The sequence below is a fragment of the Ursus arctos genome, unplaced genomic scaffold, assembly GCF_023065955.2.
Source record: "Ursus arctos isolate Adak ecotype North America unplaced genomic scaffold, UrsArc2.0 scaffold_8, whole genome shotgun sequence".
Classification (NCBI taxonomy): Eukaryota; Metazoa; Chordata; class Mammalia; order Carnivora; family Ursidae; genus Ursus; species Ursus arctos.
In genome coordinates this window covers 72,580,455-72,601,182 of record NW_026623100.1, presented here as the reverse complement: position 1 = coordinate 72,601,182, position 20,728 = coordinate 72,580,455, and the positions used below count along the sequence as shown (strand labels likewise).

General features: G+C 46.0%; 1 protein-coding gene across 1 annotated transcript in view; it reads left to right on the top strand.

Annotated features, from left to right (window-relative positions):
* VSNL1 (visinin like 1) overlaps positions 1–20,728 on the top strand; it is a 97,464-nt gene that overhangs the window by 37,754 nt on the left and 38,982 nt on the right. Inside the window, exon 2 of the mRNA XM_026519213.4 lies at positions 771–937. Coding sequence (XP_026374998.1) covers positions 776–937 — 162 coding nt within the window. The 5' untranslated portion in view covers positions 771–775. The remainder of the gene's footprint in view (positions 1–770; positions 938–20,728) is intronic.

Genomic DNA, 20,728 nt, shown 5'->3' with positions numbered 1-20,728 from the left:
ATCAGGCTCCTCTGCTGGAAGCCTGCTTCTTCCTCTCCCACTCCCCTGCTTGTGTTCCTTCTCTAGCTGGCTGTGTCTCTCTCTGTCAAATAAATAAATAAAATCTTAAAAAAAAAAAAAAAGAAATTCATCATTCAGTCTCTCTAAAAAGCCTCCAAGTTTATCAACACTGACGGCAACGTTGTAGGAAACCTCTGAAGAGGAGAAGAGAAAGAGAATTAATTTGACTAATAAAAATAAGCTCTTTCCATTAAAAAAAAAGTTGCAATGTTAGAACTAAATCAGCTGAGATTTCCTACCATTGCTGATCAGATTTCCCAAGTCTGCTTAAAATCATTTGTCTGTAAAGCCCTCTCATCGCGTGTGTCAATAATCCCGCTTAATATCCTTACAAATTAAATGTGGAATTAGATGTCGAGGCAGCAAGTGCTGATGCACTTTAATTCGTAACGGGAGAATGTAAACAGCGCCCATATAATTTACATGAGTAGCACAAACAAGGACGGCTGCCTCTCCATGTGGGAGTCGATGCTATGTGCACGGGGATGCGTGATGGAGGAGGACGAGCCCTACAGCCTTTCGAGCTATGAGAAGGGTCTTCTTCTACTCATCTCCTTTCTGGAATGCCAAACAGAAGGAGGCCGACTTGGGGGGATTTGATCCGAAACACTGGAGGGGGTGCCCACCTACAGGCTGCTCAGAACTGTGACTTGGCTCCTAATCAGGTTTGAAATGATCACAGCTAATGGCATTCGTTTGCTTTTCTTTAGGCAGAATGGGGAAACAGAATAGCAAACTGGCCCCCGAAGTGATGGAGGACCTGGTGAAGAGCACAGAGTTTAATGAGCACGAGCTCAAGCAGTGGTACAAAGGTTTCCTCAAGGACTGTCCCAGCGGGAGGCTGAACCTTGAGGAGTTTCAGCAGCTCTACGTGAAGGTAAGTGGTTTTCAATCTCTTGTTTTCTTCGGGCCACAAAGTGCTGTCTTCATGAAACGTTACAGGGCCAAGTAGCCCATTTGTTTCAACCTGATGGTTTTCCAACCAAAAGGGAAAATGGACATTTTTAAAAAATGCACACGGATGCGTTTTGTTCCAGGCATAAGTCAAGCAGTTTCTGAATATGAAGAGCCATTGTTCAATCAAAACACGGACTAGAATTCAGAGGATGACAGCATCGGGTGAAAGCGCAGTGGAAATCTCAGAGAATAGTGTTTGCTGATGATTATTGACATGCTGCTAATTACAGTATTGTTTGGCTTGTTAAAGGTATCTGCACCTCTCTCCATTAAAGAGAAAGTCCATGGGGCGCTTTTTCACCATGAAATGTCCTCCTATTTGCAGATTAAAAAAACCCCTAGATTCCCACAACAGCACATTTGGAAGGGGGTGGGGAGGTCCAGTACAATTTGGGCATCAAGGTCCACAACACGGACTCTTAACTCAGCATTTTGTACTGTGTACGAGTTCATCTCACCCAGGACATTAGATAGAACTATCCGTAGAAGGTATAATTTCTATTGCCGTGGTATTGTTTTGGTTCTTCTGAGTTTATCAGTGAGACCGGTTCTAGATCTGGCAAGATCTAAGACATTCCAGTTCGTGTCTACTTATATAATCCTAGGCTTGTGGAAGAAGTGCAGTGTTTTTCTTTGAACTTTTTCTGACTAAAACAGCAAATAGAAAATATTGCTTTCATCCTTTAAATGTAGCAACCACCAGTTTGAGTGATACGAACCATCCACCTGCGTCTATGTGTGGGGAATGACTGTGTCATGTATGAACATTGCTTTTCCATCCTGAAGTTGAGCGTTTCACCTCGCCTGTGCTCCAACAGTTCCATCCTTGAACGTGTACAAGCAGGGGCATGTGTAAGAATGCTCCCAGCTGCACTGTTCGCAATAGCAAAACTGGGAAGCAGCCCAAATGCCCATCAAAGGGAGAGTGGAAAATAAACTATGATCTATTCACATAGCAGTCAAAGCAGTTGAACTCTAGCATTGTGGAAACAGCAAGCGCAAAAAGTAAGTCTTCAAATATTCTAAATTAAACACAAATAAGATTTTTAAAAAATTCTAAGGGACTACAAATAAATGCAGTAAAATAAAAGCGTGAACACAAGATCCAGACCGGTGGCTACATCCAGTGGGAAGGAGGCGAGGGATGGCTTGGGGGGTAGGGCCCCATGGTTAGATGAACATTGTAGCTCAGTGGCGGCTGTGGTTTTGGGTGGTGAGTTTGCAGATGGGTGCTTACTGCATTACTAAAAGCTCAGTAACCCCGTAAGGACCCCTGATGAGCGTCAGGGACCCAGGATTTTCATTAAGCCAAAGCGGAATAGCCGAGGGCCCCAGGTATATACAAAACTGCCTCCTTAACTGTGTGTAGAAAGGTACACCTAGAGTGGCACGTGTGTGTATTATAAGCTCGCTGTGCCATTTCTAAGACCTAAGACAGGAGTTTTTATCATGTGGCGCTTTTTCATGTAGAAATACTGAGAAATACATTTATTATTCAATTGATATAAATTACGTTTTCAGGGAAGCAAGATGGTATGCATTTTTGCTATATTATTCAACCACTCTGTAGTTTTCAAAGTCACATCTTCTAACGTTTTATCACCCAGGAGTTAGCCTGAGCCTCACAACTGTCTTCACTCTCAGCCCCAAGGAAAGTACAGACAAATGAGATTTGTCAGAGCTACTTTCGTATCACTGGAGGTCATGCAAGCTGTCACTCTGTGTTTAAGAAAGCTCTGTGTGCCATATTCCCCACTAGTTGTTTAAAATGAGAGAGGTTTGCCTTTGAAGAAATAGTTGAAATGCAGGAAATGAGGTATTTCATTTACGTACTGGAAATGCACCTGGAAGAGCACCGGCCTCAAGATGGAAGGGGGGGGACCTGTAAACATTAGAGACAGCTCAGAATTTTGTGGTACAATCGATGTACTTATACCAACATCATCTCCCTCCTTCACCTCTCCCATCCAGCCCGCAGTGGATTTTTTTATTCCGGAAAGAGAATATCTGACATTCTGGGTGGAGTATAGATTCTTGGCAGCCTCTTAACATCCATGTTCAAACTCAGCCTGTGCTCTTGTGTTGAATCATCAGAAAGCAGGCAAAGTATTTTTTTTAAGATTTTATTTATTTATTTGAAAGAGAGAGAGAAAGCACGAGCAGAGAGAGGGGCAGAGTGAGAGGGAGAAGCAGACTCCCCACTGAGCAGGGAGCCGGACTCAGGGCTTGATCCCAGGACCCTGGGATCATGACCTGAGCCACAGGCAGACGCTTAACCAACTGAGCCACCCAGGTGCCCCAGAAAGCAGGCAAAGTCTTCTTCTCCTTCCAGAGTTGTCCAAGGACACAATAAAAGGAGAACCACAGAGGAAATATGTCATGTACACAGGGAGAAAAAAAAGACAGCTCTGATATGCTAGAAGGAAGAAGCCCACAGAAAGATGTAGATTATGTAATAAGGCTCAAGAGAAGGACTGACAAGAAAAGACTTCCTTTAATGCTACTGCAAAGAACAAATATTCAGCAAGACGCCGTCCTTATCCTGGTGAATAGACACTTTTCAGTGGCTCCTTCTCTTTCACTGTGGACAGTGAGACATCATGGAATCCAGCAGAGTGAGCAAAATGGCCTGTGGCCCCCGCCGTCCTGTCTGTGTGGTCAGCCTGGTGCCTCTACTGTCACCAGCCTGACCCACTTCAGGCCCCAGGAGAGACACTTCGCCGCTGTAGAACCCCACTCTTTTGAGGGTGTGGGGAGGAGCAGGATAATGAGAGAGACCCCTCTGCACGGCCAGGAGCCCTAAAATCTCAACTTTAGAAGCCTTTGTATCAAAAATGGAAAAGACCTCCTTCATTAGGTCTATGTTTAAAAATGTTTAAAACTGAGGTTCAGAAAAATGAGGCCTAGTGTTCCAGAAAGAGTAAAGGAAGGACATAGAGTATAGATGGGCATGCTCTCACCGCAGCACACGGCCCTTGCCTCACAACGGGGTTCCACGGCAGCCCCCCATCAGCCCCTGCCAGCCCCTCCAACATACAGCCGCAGGAGCGAGCTGCACAGAACACAGGTCTGGGCATGGGTCTTCTTAGTTCGGTTCGTTCTTTCATCGTGTAGACCACAGTCACCTCATTTCAATCAACATAAGACCCAGTGGTTAGCACAGAGCCTGCCACAGCCTGCCATCAGTGTTTGTTGAGTGAATTATATTAAATGCAGGCTGTGTATCTCCTTCTCAGGGAGCCTTGTAGTGGAGACATATAGAAATGACTAAAGGATGAGTCCTGCCTGCCCTCCAGGATCTCACAGGCTAATCGAGAAGGTGCAGTTAACCCCAGTGCAGGGCAGAATGACATAAATGCTTGTTGGTGGGGCAAGAGGAGAAAGAAGAGATTAATTTCAAGATGGGATATTAGAATAAGAAGTGAATGAATGCAGTGATGAAAGGCAAACATTTCTCTTCGCCTTTTAGAAGATAAAACATCTCTCAGTAGACCGTTTTTACCTTTTCCAAGCTCGGTATCATGTTTATTTTACAAAAATATATTGGTGGAATTCCGTTCAGTAAGGAATTTTCTAGGCCTACAGCTTTGGAAATAAAAGTCTACTCACTAAAACTCTAACTTCTGAAGATTTTGTTTATTTGAGAGAGAGAGCACAAACAGGGGGAGCAGCAGGCAGAGGCAGAGGGAGAAGCAGGCTCCCCACTGAGCAGGGAGCCCGACGTGGGGCTCGATCCCAGGACCTCAGGATCACGACCTGAGCTGACTGCAGACGCTTAACTGACTGAGCCACCCTGGCGCCCCGCACCAAAACTCTATTGACACAACTACTCAGAGACAAGTATTAAAAGAAATAAAAATAAATGATGTCATAGAATCTGCAGCACGTAAACAGTGTATGATAAAGATACCTCAATAGAATAAGAAAATTTTCTGGCTAGTAAAGTATCACAACCGTATTCTATAATTCTCTATAGAGTTTTAGAATTTCACTCACAAATTGTGTTCTTATGCCTAAACACCAGCAACAGGAGTAAAAGGCATGCCTCCTGAAAGTTCTATGCAAACATATACTAATTGTAGGATTTGAGGCCTCTCATCTTTGTGTTGTAGAATATGAAATAAAACACTTGCATCTCATTTTGCCCTGTTTGCTGTGTGACTTTGATCAAGTGACTTTGCAAATGAAAAAGTCTATCTACATCGATGGCCAATTCAAACTTGAATGTGTCTCAGAATCACTTGGGCTGACTATGTAATTGGCAGATTGCTGGGCCCCTTCTTCAGGGTTGCTGTTTCACTGGGCCTAGGACAGAGCCCCAGTAACTGGATTCCTAGGAAGACCTCACGTATAGTTCTAATGGAGAAAACCCACGAATGACATTTTGAGAAGTACTGGTCTAGAGTTTAACCTGGGAGTATCCTTGGGTAGGCTTCTGGAATTCTGTACACACTGAGATGGTATGTAAAAGTTTGTATCTATGCTCTTTTGGGATAGCTTTCATCAGATTTATAAACTGTTCCATAGGTGAAGAAAAGTTAAGAACCACTGAAGATACTTCTAACCATTGGCAGGCCTAACACTCTCATTCCCACGACAGCAGAGTCAGTGGGTCTTAACTGACATTAAGACAAATGGAGAAACATCCCCTCTTAAACTATACTTTCAAATAAACTTCACTGGAAGGAAATAAGAATGAAAGTTTCTTATCTGCACCTTGTTAAATTTGTTACGGGTTTGCAGGCAATGTTTTCCTGATTTGGGGCCCGTTAATTAAATCGTATTTTGTCCAAATTCCCATGAAAATGAAAATGGGAAGGCCCCAGTGAAATAAAATGCAATCCCTGTTCTCCATCCGCTCTCCTGAGCATACCTCTGTGCCCGGTGCTGTGTAGGCCCTGTGTCTACCAAGAACGTCAGGGTTCCGTTCCTTGGGCCACTGTGGTGTGGTCTGCCATCAAGGAGCCAATAGTCTAGTGTAGGCTTACTGTGTACATACGTCTGTGATTGCTATGAGGACCATGAAAGACAAGGAAGGGCCTCTGGACCCAGGGGGGGCTGGAGGGAAAGGTGATATTGAAGCTGATCTTCAAAGAAAGGGCGATTTGGACATAAGGAGCTGTGGGTCCATCTGGACACTCAAGAGTCTCACTGGCTAGAATCCCAAAAGCTGGAATTAAAAACGACTATTGTGTTTGAGAGCCCCTTCCTATGGCATTGGCAAGAGGCCCACAGACTGAGCCTATTAGGCTGAAACAAAAACATAACAAAATGAAACAAACAAACAAGAGCCACTTGGCAGTCCTGCTGAGAGAATGTGAAAACCACCTGTTGAAGAAAAAGCCTGTACACAGCAGGCACTCCTACCGCAGTCCTCCTCTCTTGTTTCTCCCTCCCTCTATCCCTCTCTTCTCTCCCTTGTCTATGTCCCCTTCCTTTGTTGACAACTCTCCCATGCTTCACTCTGACGGTTCGCTCACTTGGCTCTCACCTTGACCTACCGAGGAAGGAGACCTCGGAGTAGAGTGCCCTCCCTTCGGGGCTTACTGGTTGGAAAGTCGGGAGACGTGCCCAAGGCTGCAGAGAGACAAGCACGGAGGAGCCCCTGCACCAGCTTGCAAGCAGCATTCTCTCCACCTTACTGTGCATCCTCTGTCCTCTTGGCTACATTCAGGAGCAAGCGTCTGGAAGCTTCTCTGGTCTACTTTGTTGCAAAGCAGAATGCCTCAAATGCTCCTTTGTCACTCCATCCTAGCCATCCTTCCAGGACCAGCTCAAAAGCTTCTCCCAGGAGAACCTTCCTTCATCTCTCCATTCTTGAATCAGAACAGTCTCTTCCTTCTCTGCATTCCAGCCACTTTGGTCCCCCCACCTCCTTTGACAAGGCTGTGATGTCTTTACAACACAATTATGCAAGCTTTTCTCACCTTCTCGCTAATTAGAGCCCTCCTCCATTTCCCAGAGCCTATACTGCTGTTGGTGTTTTGCCTGAATACACATAAATGCAGTAGGTTTAACCTGAAGGCTGGATGTGTACCTGCTTCTACCATATGCTAGCCGTGTGACCTTGGGAAAGCCCTATGCTTGAAGGTTTGTTAAATAAATCAACTAACCACTCTGGCTCTCAGTTTCCTAATCTATCAAATGGGGAGACTATTCTGAGCCCTGCTTACTTAATGCGAGCGCCAACCAAAGTGCTTTGTAAATAACAGATCATCTTGCCCAAGATAAGGCTCATCAGTGGCTTGACCTTAGGCACCCGGGCCTGGGAGTGCTTGCAGATGCCAGCCTACCCCATCTCTTGGGTTGTGGCATCAAGAGCTGAGATATTTTATCAAAAGGAAACGTGACAGAGATAGCTATTGTGGCTTCTCAACATCTGATTCAAATCAAGTTTGAAACTAAAACTCTGGACTCAAAACAGATTTTTGGATGACCAGTTTTCAGGGATTCAGACCCTGCTGGTTCCTAAGAGGTAATTAGGAATAGGCCTTATTAAAAATTTGTTGGGCAGAACTATATACAGAAACATTTTGATTCCTTCGGGAAACAGACATTACATAAGACACAAAATGTCATCCAGATTGGGCTGGTGAGGACGTTGCAATTTTTAGTGAGAACCTGGGAATTCATTTCCATTTGGAATGTTTGCCAACATGATCGAGGCTGCACTTCAACTTGAGTTAATGTGGAAAACAAGAGCTAGGGGCTGAAATCTCAAGGAAGAGATGACAATAAAGTTATAGTTCTGGGAAAACAAAGTCCCGTGTGAGGCTCCAAAGGCATTTTATTGTGAGATTGTCTCAGGGAATAGCTAGCTACCATGCGTCTTGCATTAGAGAGAGCATTTATCCCTGAGGGGAGGAAATGATAACCTTCTCCTGTCTCACAGGGTGTGAAATTATTTTGGATGGCTTCCACACCTTGGGATTTTGCCTTCCGGTGATAGGGCAGGTGTCAGTTAGAGAGTTATCAATGGTCCCTGCAGCCATGATATCCAAAGGAATGCTCTTAGATGGTACCTCAACTTCTCTGCCCTCAGGATAAGGCTGGAAAGAGCCCTCTAGAAGTCTCCCAGTAGGCCCACCCCCCGTCTCCTCCCATTTTACACAGGAGGAAACTGAAGCCCTTGGGAGTCAGGGGGCAGTCCAAGATTGAGCTGTTTCTTCATTGCTTCACACACCCAAAAGGATGTGTCTCAACTCCAGCCTGATGATGGAGGTTTCAAGCCAGAAGGACCTACTCTCCCTTTAGCTATTCTCTGCAGCTGATTGTTAAAGGACAATCCATTTCTCATTGGAAATAGAGTCAAAGAGGCAGAAATAGCCCATTTCTATTACAGAATTGGACCTGAAGATACAAAATCATGTCTGGACCTCTCATTATAAAAGCTGCTTTACATTACTGGATTTTTCTGACCTTTGAGAGGGTAACAGGGATTTGGATCTGGTACCATTGACTCAGCTTGGTGGGAATCATTGCCTCCCTCTCTTCCTGTGGCCCATGGAGCACCTGCTGGAAGAATGTTCTCTGTCATTGATTATTCGCTTTCTTGGCTCCACTTGGAATGGGTCTTGAACCATTGACGTTTCCTTCTGAGGGTAGTTACAGAGCTTGGGGTTCCACCCTTGTGACCACCCGATGTTGCTATGAATCATCTCCTGTCCAGAGCTCTAAGTCACTTCTCCCCTCTCATAGAAATGCAGTCCTAAATGGGGGGGACATGGGAGGGAGTCCAGCAAAATAGGGCTAAATCCATCTACAAAATGTCCAAGGGCCTCATTAGCTCTAGTGGAGGAGAATCCCTCTGTAGATGGTAATCCAGAGACGCTATTAGCAGTCGACCGCCTTCCACAAACACTGCTGAGTGGTATCTGTAACAAACCTGTAGCCAAGAGCCATGGGGGATGCAGAATTCAAGCCAGACTGTCTCCCTCATTAAAGGGCTTGCAGCCTACTAGAGCAGTCTATGTAGATAGCTAAAAGACAACAGAGAATGTGACATTTGTCCCAAAGCTGGTGTAGGCATTCCAGCCTAGCAAATTTCTGTGTTAATATCTGAAGATTCAACATATCTTGAAATATAGGTAGGACCTGTAGGTTTAAGGATTTCCTTAAGAGGAGGGGCAACCTAAGCAAGGGCACAGGGGCAGGGAGACTGGCGGCTGGTAAAGGGAATAGCCAGCAGCTGTGTCGAGTGACCATACTGGTGTCAGGGGAAGAGTGATGTTGGAGATGTGAGTGGGGCCTAATCACAGAGGTCATCAAGTGCCAGAAAAGCCCGAAAGTCCTGAATCTTGTGGACCAGGTGAACAGATGGTTTCCTACCAAGATGTGTTAGACGACCACGGACTTTCTGGCGACCTGGTGTTGTATGCTTCTTAAGACAATGTAATGACAGTACTGGGCATGAGCCATTAACTTTCATCTCCCTTGTAAGTGTTCTCGGTGACTCAGTGAGTGAACTGCAGGAGCTTGCAGTGTGCCCTCAAGTGAATGGCTTAGGAAAGGTTGATTGAGTTATTCATTGAGTATTTATTGTCTGTACCTTGCGTGTGCGGCACGAGACTAACGACAGAGGGAACCAGCAGGGGGGACACCCATGCAAGTCCCCCACTTTCTGGGGAGATAGATGCCTTGCAGGCAGACAGATGCAGAGAGCTAAGTGAGGATATGGGTCAGTCAGAGCTTTGGGAGCTCAGGGGCGGGGAAGGGAGACAGAGGGTCATGGAGGGTCCATCAAGGCTTCCTGGGCAGACGGGAAGGGGGCGGCACACAAGCTGGGAGCTGAGGTCTCGGGAAGAACTTAGACAGACAGACAAGGTGAAAACACTGCCTCCACAGAGCAAGAGGTGGACAGGGCCCTGATCATGGAGCGATAGGGAACCTGTTCAGGGGCATTTTGGAATTGTCCTTCACAGAGCCTGTCTGCCCAGGCAGCCTCTCCACCTCTTTGCTTCAGTGGCAGAGGCTGAAGCCAGCCCACAGGGCTAGTTCAGTTCTCATCCTGGTCCAGTTCCCAGCAGAATGGCCAGCTGGGAGCCCTCCACTCCCATGGGGAGCAGGACTTCCCTGGGCCTTTGTTTCTGTCACAGAGAGGAGCTGGTGACTTGCTGAGAAGAAGGTGAATTCATTAAATCTCTTGGCTTGAAAACAGTGACAAGGCTGCATCCTTGCCCTCGGGCCCCCACACCCATCTCCTCTGTAGATGAAAGTCCTTCCCTCTCAACTAAAAAGCAAACTCAACTAAAGACAAATGGTGTGATTTGCGTTGTTTTCAGGAAAAAATACAATATGGTTATTGTCCTGTATTTTTGTGTATATAGTTTACACCAAATGATCAAAGGATATGTGGTAGGATAGTGCATACTATCATCTTTGGCTTAGATTCTTCTATCAGAGACCCAGAGAGTGGCTTAGAATGTGTGAGGTATTACTGAAAAGGCAGCTTCTTTTGTGGGAAGAGCAGCCCTGGAGCCAGACTAATAATTTTGAAAGTGGGGGGGGGAATGTTGACACCTCTGAGGTGTAAGAGCTGCAAATTCTTGCACAGGGCCCTCCACTTCCCTCCACTCCCCTTGTCGAAATGATTCTTTGTATGTACCTTGCAAGGGCTTGACATTAAACGTACTCAATAAAGGCTCAAGGTCACTCTCATTAGTACTGGGGCCTTGGGGACTGGTGACAGGATCACAGGGGTGAGGACTCTGGCCTCACCATGTGCTTGTGCAGCAGAAATTTTTCATGGTCTGTTCAGCTCTGTGCGGCCTCAAGTGGCCATCTGCTCCCGGAGACTGTCCCTCCCTTTGGAGAGGCCTGCCCTGGCTTTCAGTCATGAGAACCAGTCTTCCCCACATTTCGCCTGCAATCCCTCCAGGCTGGCCGAGCCGCTGCCGCCACTGCTCCTGTGTGGGAAGAGGGGAAGGGAGGAAGAGAAGAGCCTGTCCCAGGCACAGGTGCCAGAGGAAATGCTCCCAGTGGCTGGGGAGGTGAGCCAGCAGAGAGCAGAATCTCCCCCTCCCCTCCCCTTGCACTTCTTTTTTTTTTTTTTTAAGATTTTATTTATTTATTTGACAGAGAGAGACAGCCAGAGAGAGGGGGAACACAAGCAGGGAGAGTGGGAGAGGAAGAAGCAGGCTCCCAGCGGAGGAGCCTGATGTGGGGCTCGATCCCAGAACGCAGGGATCACGCCCTGAGCCGAAGGCAGACGCTTAACGACTGAGCCACCCAGGAGCCCTCCCCTTGCACTTCTCCACAGCAGACATTAACAGCTCGCAGGTGTTACATTAACTCCAGAGAAAGGCTGTAGGAGAAAATGACTTCGTCTGAACAAGGCACTCAGGCAGGGTCCCTGGGGCATGTGCACAGCACCCACCGAGGGCTGGACCCAGAGGAACAGCATCCCATTTGAGGCAAAGCATCTCAACACTAGATATTGAGTTGGTGGCCGGACAGTTTCTGTTATCCTGTGCAATCAAGTTTACTGTCTGCTCCAGGGGGCTGTCTCTCTCTCTCTCTCTCTCTCTCTCACACACACACACACACGCACACACACACACACACGTACGTTTTAGTTTGAAAATAAAGACCCATGGTTTGTTTTATGAGTATGGGTCACAATGGCAGGGCAAGGTGGGGCGCTGGTTGGCTTTACAACATAAAACACCATAGAAACTAGGCACACCTTAGGTCCTTTAGAATAAATCAAAAGATGGCAAGATGCACAGATGAATAATAAATAGGTGATAATAGCCAACATTAATTGAATGCTTATTGAGTGTCAGGCACTGTTCCAAGCACAGTACTCTGCATATATTATTCATTTGTTCCTCACAAGGGTCTATGAGGAAGGTATCATTATTTCCTCCATTTTACAAGTGAGGTAACAGAGGCACAAAGTGGTTAATAACTTTCCCAAGGTCACGCAACATTCAAATGCAAGCAGCTGGACTCGACTGCCAGTGCTCCTTCCTAGGTAGGTGGGTCCTTCATGGAAATCTCAGGGGGCCCAATCCCTACTCATAAGGATGGTTTGTGTGGTTTTTCTCACCATAGTATTTAATTAAAAACATTCAAGTAAATGACCAGTGTGGTTCCAGCTGACTTACGGGAGAGCATGGCAGGGGCAAGGTGCAAGAGGTGTGGCTTCACAGCAGGTTCCGCGTCCTGGCTCTGCTGCTGCACTTCACTCTTCACTCTTCTCTCTCCAAGACCACATTTCCCCATCAGAAGACCTGCCTTTCCTGCCTCCCAGGGTTCTCATGAGGGCCAAAGAGACAGAGTCTGACAATGTGAGAGCTCCTTGTGGGCTGTGCTGGCGTTGGGTCAGTGGAAAACCCAGTGGGGTGACTATCTCTTTGAGGTTGGAGAAGCCCACCCACCTCGAGGAATTGCAACTTCCTTCTCAAGCACATTTAATGACCACACATTATGGGATCATGGCTGGCAGTGACCCCAAGAGACACGAAGGGGTGGCTTGATTAAATGGGGCATCAGACACTGTTGGTTACCTACCCAGTGGCCATCTCCCTCTTCCCACGCCTTCCTCTCCGGTTGTGGCCAACCTCCCAGTGCAGAAGCTGACAATCCAGGTACACACTTTCCCAGTCTGCTCTGCATCTAGGATGTGGGCGTGTCACCTGATCCTAGTCGAAAGGGATCTGAGGAAAGATCTGTTGGGGGGCTGGGGAGGGTTGTGGAAAAGGTTTTTTTTTCCCACATAGGAAGATTGGCGTGCTGGTATTGGTGGTGTGCGTGTGACACCAGGAACAGCTGTCGTGCTAAAGAGAGATATTGCTTCCACGCTGAACCTGGTAGAGTAGAAAGTCGGAAAGAACCTGGGACCTCGGTGATATCCCAGATGTGCTGGGTCAGTCCTGAAACGGTATCTGGACCATATGTTGTGTGGGATACTCAACCTTTCATGGTTTAGGCCCCCTTTAGTTGGTCTTCTGTTCCTTGTAGGAGGAGGTATCCTACTTCATACAAAGTAGAATGGGAATGAGAGGCGGAAGTCCCGGTCCTAGTCAGGATGACACTGCCAACAAGTTGTGTGATTCTGGGCCAGTTAATAACCTCTCTGAGTCAGAGAGTCTCAGTTTATTGAAAAGCCTGGTCATCCTGCCCTAACTCCCTCAGAACATGTGTGGGACCACACGAAAAATTTTTTTTGTACCGCACCAGCTGCTTTGTTCTGGAGATCTAGAAATGAATAAAATATGGTACAAAGGCAGATATGGGAGTGAACTCCATGGTCGACAGACAGAAGTTCAATATGGCTGAACAGAGGAGATTGAGGGGATGAGAGGTAGAAGGTGAAAGGTAGGCACGGCCTCAGTTTCTTCCTCTGTAAAATGACGTAGAGAACCACATGACCTCTTAAGTTCACTTCTAATGCCAGGATTCTAGAAGTCAAGTGTGGCTGTCACTGCTAGATCTCTGCTAAATGTGAATGTCCCTGTGCCATAGGTCACCTGGTATCGTAGCCGTTTTCCTGTCCAACTACGCACAGGGACAGAGACTGTATCTTACCCATCTCTGCATCCCTAGCACTCAACAGTAAAAATTAGTTGGTTGATAGAACAAATTAATAAGTAAATAAAGGACTCTCTCTTATAGATTAGCTGAAATACAATTCGAAGAATAAATGAAAAAAGTGAAACGTTTTATAGTGTGTTATCTAGAATAATAAGCCACAGAGGTTCATAATGAACCATTTTGATATAGAATGTTTAAATAAGCAGGATGCAACCTAACAGGATCACATAACATCCATTGTCAGAGGCAAGTGGTTAACTAATTTTCTTATGAAGATGCGAGGCACTTGCAGGAAAAGAGTAGCCAAATGAACTTCCTCAAATATTATTTTCCCAAAGAGGAAATGAAAGGCTAAAATGTAAAACTAGAAAGGTCTAATATGAAAAAGCTATCTGATGACTTGGAAATTAGGCTGTTTACGTTTGAGTTTGTAATGAGAGTGTCAGAGAAAAGTGTGAAAACTGAAAGAATTTTAGAAGAAATGCAAGGGAGATCATAAAAGACATAGAGGGTCCCTGAAAATAGATAGCTGTGTCTGCTTTCTAAGTAAATCTCACTGCATAGTCAAGGTAGGACTTATTTTTATCCATGTTCTTTTAAGACCATGTGGCTTACCTACCAGGAGCATGATAAATGATGACATCTTGTTAGAGCTAATATATTGTGGCTTTATGGCTTGGCCTCAGTCAAATCTCATGCAGACTCAGAAGCTGGTGCCTGGAGACATCTTTCGAGATGACACAGGTGGGTTGCCGGGGTAACTCACTGGATGAGGATGTAGCCAGCTTTGGGAGAGCTTACATAAGACGAGGGGATGTCCTGGAGTTAAGGGATGACAGGAGTTGGGGCACTGTCTGTTCAGCTTTCAGGTTGAGGACAAGATGGGGACTTCAGAAGTTGCATTAGCCACCTGAATCAGCCACCTGAATCAAAAAATCTTAGCATCCAGACTGATGAAGAATGCCTTGGGTAACTGAGGATTCTAGTTGATGGAGAATTAACAAAATATATATCAAGCAAGAATGACTGTTTTCATAAGAATCAGTCTCATAATTTCCTTGTAAGATTTCAAAGATATTGGAGATGTCCTATTATTTTGTGTTAGAGACAGATGTTAATATGTGTTTATTGTTCAAATGGATGAATGACTTCCTTGAAGGACCAAAACTCAGTTGAATTAATAACTGTCAATAGGAGAAAATGAAGATCCTGCTGGGTGTGTATGTGTAAGAGAGATTTTATACACATACATAAAAACACACATATACATTCAATTCATTTACAGACTCATGTGGTTTCAACATGACTGAAGAGTGTTTTTCTCTAGCAGAAAGTCTAAGCTAACCTAGCAGCACTACTCCTCGAGCCATCCAGAACTCAGTCCCCTTTTCTCCTTGTGCCCCTTCCTAGGCTGTTGCTCTGATTCACATGACCCCAAGTGGCTCATCACAGTGTCACCTTCCAGCTAGTGGGAAGGACAAGCTAGAAAGGAGAATATGCCCCTCCCTTTAAGGGCAAGACCCAGAAATTGCACACATCACCTCAGCCATATCCAGAACTTAATTTTGTGGCAACACCCAGCTGCAAGGGACACTGGGAAAGTGGCTTCAATTTTGGATGGCCTAGCTAAGAAGTCAATTACCTTGGAAGGAGAGAAGACTGGATGGGGGACAGCTAGCAGTCTCTGCACAGAAGGTACATTCTTGGAGGGCTTCTGTCTGTCAGTAGCCTCTCTTCTAAAGGTCAGGTGCAAGATGGGCAGCTGGGTTGCCATTTGAGCTTCTCTGTGGATGAGATCTGAGGCCATGACAAGCAGAAATGGACTCACTCTGTGTGTGCTTCTTCTTTACCCAGAGTAGATGGTGCCAAGATACTCTATTCTGCTGCCTGAGCTGGGCCTGACAACCTCCCCAGGGCTTCACTCTGTTCGATGCACTGGGGCCTGATGGAAACTTCATCCAAATAGAGAGTTAAATCGTGGCCATAAAGGTCCCAACAGTTGGTCACAATGCGGGTTTGTTTTTTAAACATGAGAAACTGTTGTCTATAATTTGCTAATCTAAGGACACCCTGTACCTTTGCCCTCTTCTTGTGCCTGCTCCTCAAATCTTTATCCCCACTGGAGTGCCTCTGCAGGGAGTGCGCTGGACTGGTGGACCATGATGATTGCTTGCATTTCTCTCCTCGTGTCAGTTTGGCAGTAGAGACATGTATTTGCCCACATGACTTGAACATCACATGAAAAGCAGGCCTGTGGCGGTGTTAGGCAAATGTAATGTCACATGAGGGACAAACACCTAACAATGGGTGAAAGATGCTAAGACATAGGACCTGTAGTCACACTTGGAGTAAGATTTACCAGCGTAGAATGTCTGCTTGGTCTTGGTATTTCATCCATCCATCCATCCATCCATCCATCCATCCATCCATCCATCCAACTATCCATCCATCTATTCATCCATTCATTAAACTTATGGAGCATCTCCTCTACAACACTCTCCGATTAAGAGCCGGGGTCACTGAAATGAACTAACAGCCATGGCTACTGTACTTAAGCTGCTCAGTTGATAAGGGAGCCTGTCAAGGAAACTGACAATGGTGATACAGTGAGGTTAATGTTGTGCTAGGTTCCGTGAAAAATGGATAGTGCTGGGAAGAGGATCCGGGGGAACTTCCCAGAAGAAAGCATACTTGAGCCCCATCTTAACATAAAGAGCCAGTAGCAATGAAAAGATGGAGTTCCCAACAGCAGCAACTTTTGCAATTTTTTTTTTTTTTTTTTTGGCTAGGATTCTTTTCCTGGTCCTCATCTACAAAAATCATCTTGCAGGTCAAGATCCTAGCTATTTCTCAGCCACACTAAAAATACATCCATAATCTAATGGAAACAAATACGTTGGCAAAACTTTCCCCTTCCTGCCCATTAGTCAGCCCTTTATCAGACAGGCCTGTCGAGGACCGAGAACATGACATTGGATCGCAACGTGTCAGTGATATGGGCCTGGAAGCATCCGATGACAGGGCCTTGGCTCTCCGTCTCTACTGTGGGTTTCCAAGGAATCTTCCTCTGAACTCTAGCCAGGCAAGGGCCGCAGCTCAAGTCCCTGAACCCTGCTTGCTTTGATCCGGTAGCGCCAGGTTTGGCTGCTTTTCCCGGGGAATATGAAAATCTTTGTTCCATAAAACAAGCAGTTGTGACATATTTCTGATCCTGATGGCAATTTTCAGAAAGACAAAGGAAAAGGAGCTAAAACCGACAGAGTTCCTGCTGTGTGTCCAGTAGATGCTATGAGAGAAACAGAGGCGAAAGGATCCTCTGGAATCGATATTAAGTAGTAACAATAACAAGATCGATAATAATAGCAAACATTTCTGGAGCGTTCACTAAGTACCAGGCACTATTCCGTGTATGTTCTGTGTATTGATTCTTTTAATTCACACAACAGCCTTTTGCACTAGATACCATTACTGTCTCCATTCTACAGATGAGACAACTGAACCCGAAGAATAGTAACATGTCTAAGGTCACACAACTGATGAATGGCTGAGCTATGTACCAGCTTGAACTTTGGATCTCCCAGGTTTGACCTTTACTGTGTGACCTTGAACAAATGACTAAGCTTCAGTTTCTTCACCTACACGATTGAGATACAGTGTCTCACACACAGCTCTATTGTAAAGGTTCCAATTATGTTGAGAGACCACGCGTGCACAAGGTAAAATGAAGGGTGGTTCATGCCATATAAAAAATACGTTGTTAGGCTCATGTACGGCTGCTTTGGGGCAGGCTTCATCTAGGAAGTGGGGCTTGAGCTGAGCCAAAAGGTAGACTTCTTCCTGGCTAGGATGAGGTTTGGAGGATTATTCTGAAGAGGACAGTGGTGGCTCCAAGTGTGAAATGAGCCAACTCTGTTTTCCCGTGCCTTGTTCTCTGTGCCATAGTTCCTACCCTGTGCTTTCCTCCTCCACCCTTGGCCTCCCCTCACCCAAATGTTTCTAACTAATTTATTTATACTAACATACCAATGACTGATCAGTTAATATGTCCACCGTGCCAAGGGATTCAGTTTATCAGGGAAGCCAAAGTAATAACGGTGAGATTTCAAGGTCTGTGGTGGGAACGTTTTCTGGGTGCTAAAATTGATATCACCCCCTACAGGTAGATAATGCAGGGCAAGACTTTGCCAATCACGAGGGGTGAGAATTGGACAAGCCATGTTCTTCACTCCAGGTGGATGTGTGTGCACGTGTGTCAAGGGCGGGGGAGGAATGGGTGTGTTGGAAAGTTTTTGCCTTTCTTGACTTCGATTCCTTCAGCAAAAGAATCTCTTTGCAGTGTAGTCCTTTGCTGGGTTGAAGCTCTCAACCTTTAAGAGGGAAGCAGAGGGTGGTCCCAGGGGGTGCTTGATCATCTGTGATCCCTGTGGCTTGTGAGGGGGGGCTGACCAGCAAGGAACTCCCATTCCAAAATGATTCTCCAGTGTAAAAGCCCTCTTTCCTGTCCGTAAACATCCCATCAGTCCTTCATCAGAGACCCCTGGGGTGGGGGTAGGGGTGAATGTGGAAAATCCAAGTAGAATTCTGCCCGACCAAAACCCTACTGAATAGATCACCCCAGATATGACAGAGATAAATCTACAGCCACTGCAAGGCCATCTCCAAAAGAGGCCAGGGAAGCTGGAAAAATCTAAAAGAGTAGCTTCTAACATCAGGGGTATGCATTCTTGATTTCCACGTGCCTGATGGGGATCACCCCTCCCTTTTCTGGTTCGATATGAAGGAGGTGAGATCAACATCTATACTTTGAAAAAGCTCCCGGATGACTTGCATCCCGAGGTACCATTGGGCTTTAGTATGATGCTAAATGGGGACAGATGATTCTGGATAACAGCAGTCATTTTATTTCCCAGAGAGTGGATTTGCCCATCCTGTATTCATTCATTCACTCAACAAAGAGTTCGCAAAGCCCTTCTTGAAGCCAGGCCCAAGCTCAGCCCTCAGTGAGGGGGGACACACATAAATAAGACCCTTAACCTTGCCTCGAGTGACCACAGTCCAGTGATGCCATTTCTTCTCCCCTACTCCCCCACACCCTGCTGTCCCACTTCCTTCCATTTCCTCCCGAGGCTACCCCCAAGTCCACCATCCTCACTGTTCCAGCTTCCCCTCTCTTCTTTTGCCTTCGGGAGCTCACGCAGTGCAGTGTAACATCCTTCTCCCTGATCCGTGTGCTCCCCTGGTGGCCAGGAAGGCCAACTTACGTGGAACAAGGAAGAACATGGCTGTGTGAAGGTACCAGCTGCAGGAGTGACCTCTTGCATCTTCAACAGGGGATTACTAGTGAGTGCACAGAAAACATTCACTGAGGTAAAAAACAGGGATCATAGAAAGAATTAAAGAACTGGGTAGACAAGTAAAGTAAAATTCTTGGAAAACATTTGATGAATTATACACGTCTACATTCCTGATATCATAACGGCCAAATCCAGCTGAGGACCACAGACAGGAGGGTAAACAAACCACCTGGGCAGCCAAGTGAGCTGTGGGCTGAACGTTAGCAGACAAGGGTTCCAGTTCCAGCCCCACCACTGACCCCCTGAGACCTGAGACCAGACACTTCTGTTCTCTCACCACAAAAGGCATCAAGACTAAACTACCTTTAAGGACTCTTCTTCCTGGAGTAGTCACCCCAATGTTTCCCTCATGGTAAATGCTCTTCACTCATGGTAATCCCCAGGTTTCTTTCCCACCCAGAAGTAGGAGCCTATGTGGGAAAGCGCTTGCTTTTCCTGAATTGGACACAGCTACTTGTCCAGAGTTCATTTCCTCGCCTTCTCGCTTTCCATCCTGTTGCCCAAAAACAAAGGATACATGCCTCCCTGACCAGTTATTCATTCATTCATTCATTCATTCATTCAGTCATTCACTCCATAAAAACATAAGTAGCTCCTGGCATTTAAATGACTTTTAGGCTGATCAAGAACTAGAAATCAGGTAAGATCCTGCCCCCAAAGAACTCCCAGTCTAAGGGGCAAGAGATAAATAGTTAATACCGTAAGGTAAAATATGCTTATTTCCTTCAAAAGGTAGGCCACAAAAGGTTAGGAAAATGGGGTGGGAGGTGGGAAACATGCATGGGGAGGGGCTGTCAGAAGAGGCTTCTGGAAGAGGTTGAATTAGGACTGGTCTCTGAACCGCGGTGGGATTTCCCAGGACAGTGGTGGGGAGGGCATGACATGTAGGCAGGAGGGCAGGAGAAGACTCAGTGGTCTCTCTCACCACCTCTGCTTTTGTGGCAGCACAGGAGGGGGCATTGAAGCTGCAGCTTCCTGTTGTCAGACTTCCAATTGGGGGAAACATTGGCTTAACAATGTTCAGCAAATTGCATATTCACGATGAATCCCACTGGCAGATCTTTGCAGCCCTGAGCACCAGAGATGCCTCTGACAGCATAATTACCCTGTACTATAAGTTTTGCCAGTTGTCACTTTCTCAAGAGCTTCACTTAACAGTAGGCGAGGAAGCCAGCCTGATGGGCTCCACACGGCACTTCCTTTGGTTTTCTTGTCCTTTCTCCCTTTGCCTCCAAACCCATGCCAGTGTGTCACTGCCTTATTCACTTAGCTTTGGCCAGCACCAAAGGGGGCAGCCATCCTTCAGGATCAGGTCCATGACATTTTACCTTCTTAGCAGGACTCACCAGGGAGATGCTCTCTAGGCACCCAAACGGGGGGGGGGGGGCAGTTACAACAGGCCACCCATGGAAAAATGCAAACCTGCTTGTTGGTGAATCAGAGGAACCAGGGTCTTTGGGGTCAGAAAGAATTCGATTCTGATTCTGAGTAAGCCTCTGTAAAATGGGAATAATCTCCCAGAGGAGCTGGATCAGATGAAAATGCCCTCATTTAGGAAATTACCAATAAATCTGTTTCCCCTTTTCCTTTTCATATGGGAGGTTTTGTCTGATTTATGTACGCCCTGTTTATAGATTAATGATTACATATCAACCTCACCTTTCTTAAGTACAGCTCCCATGATATCCCACCTCCTCAAAACCCTCCTGGATTCATGCTACCTCATTAAATGAAAAAGGCCAGTTGCAAAGCACTTTATAGACAAATGTATAGCATGATCCTATTTTTGCAAAATATACACACATGTCTCCCCATACCCC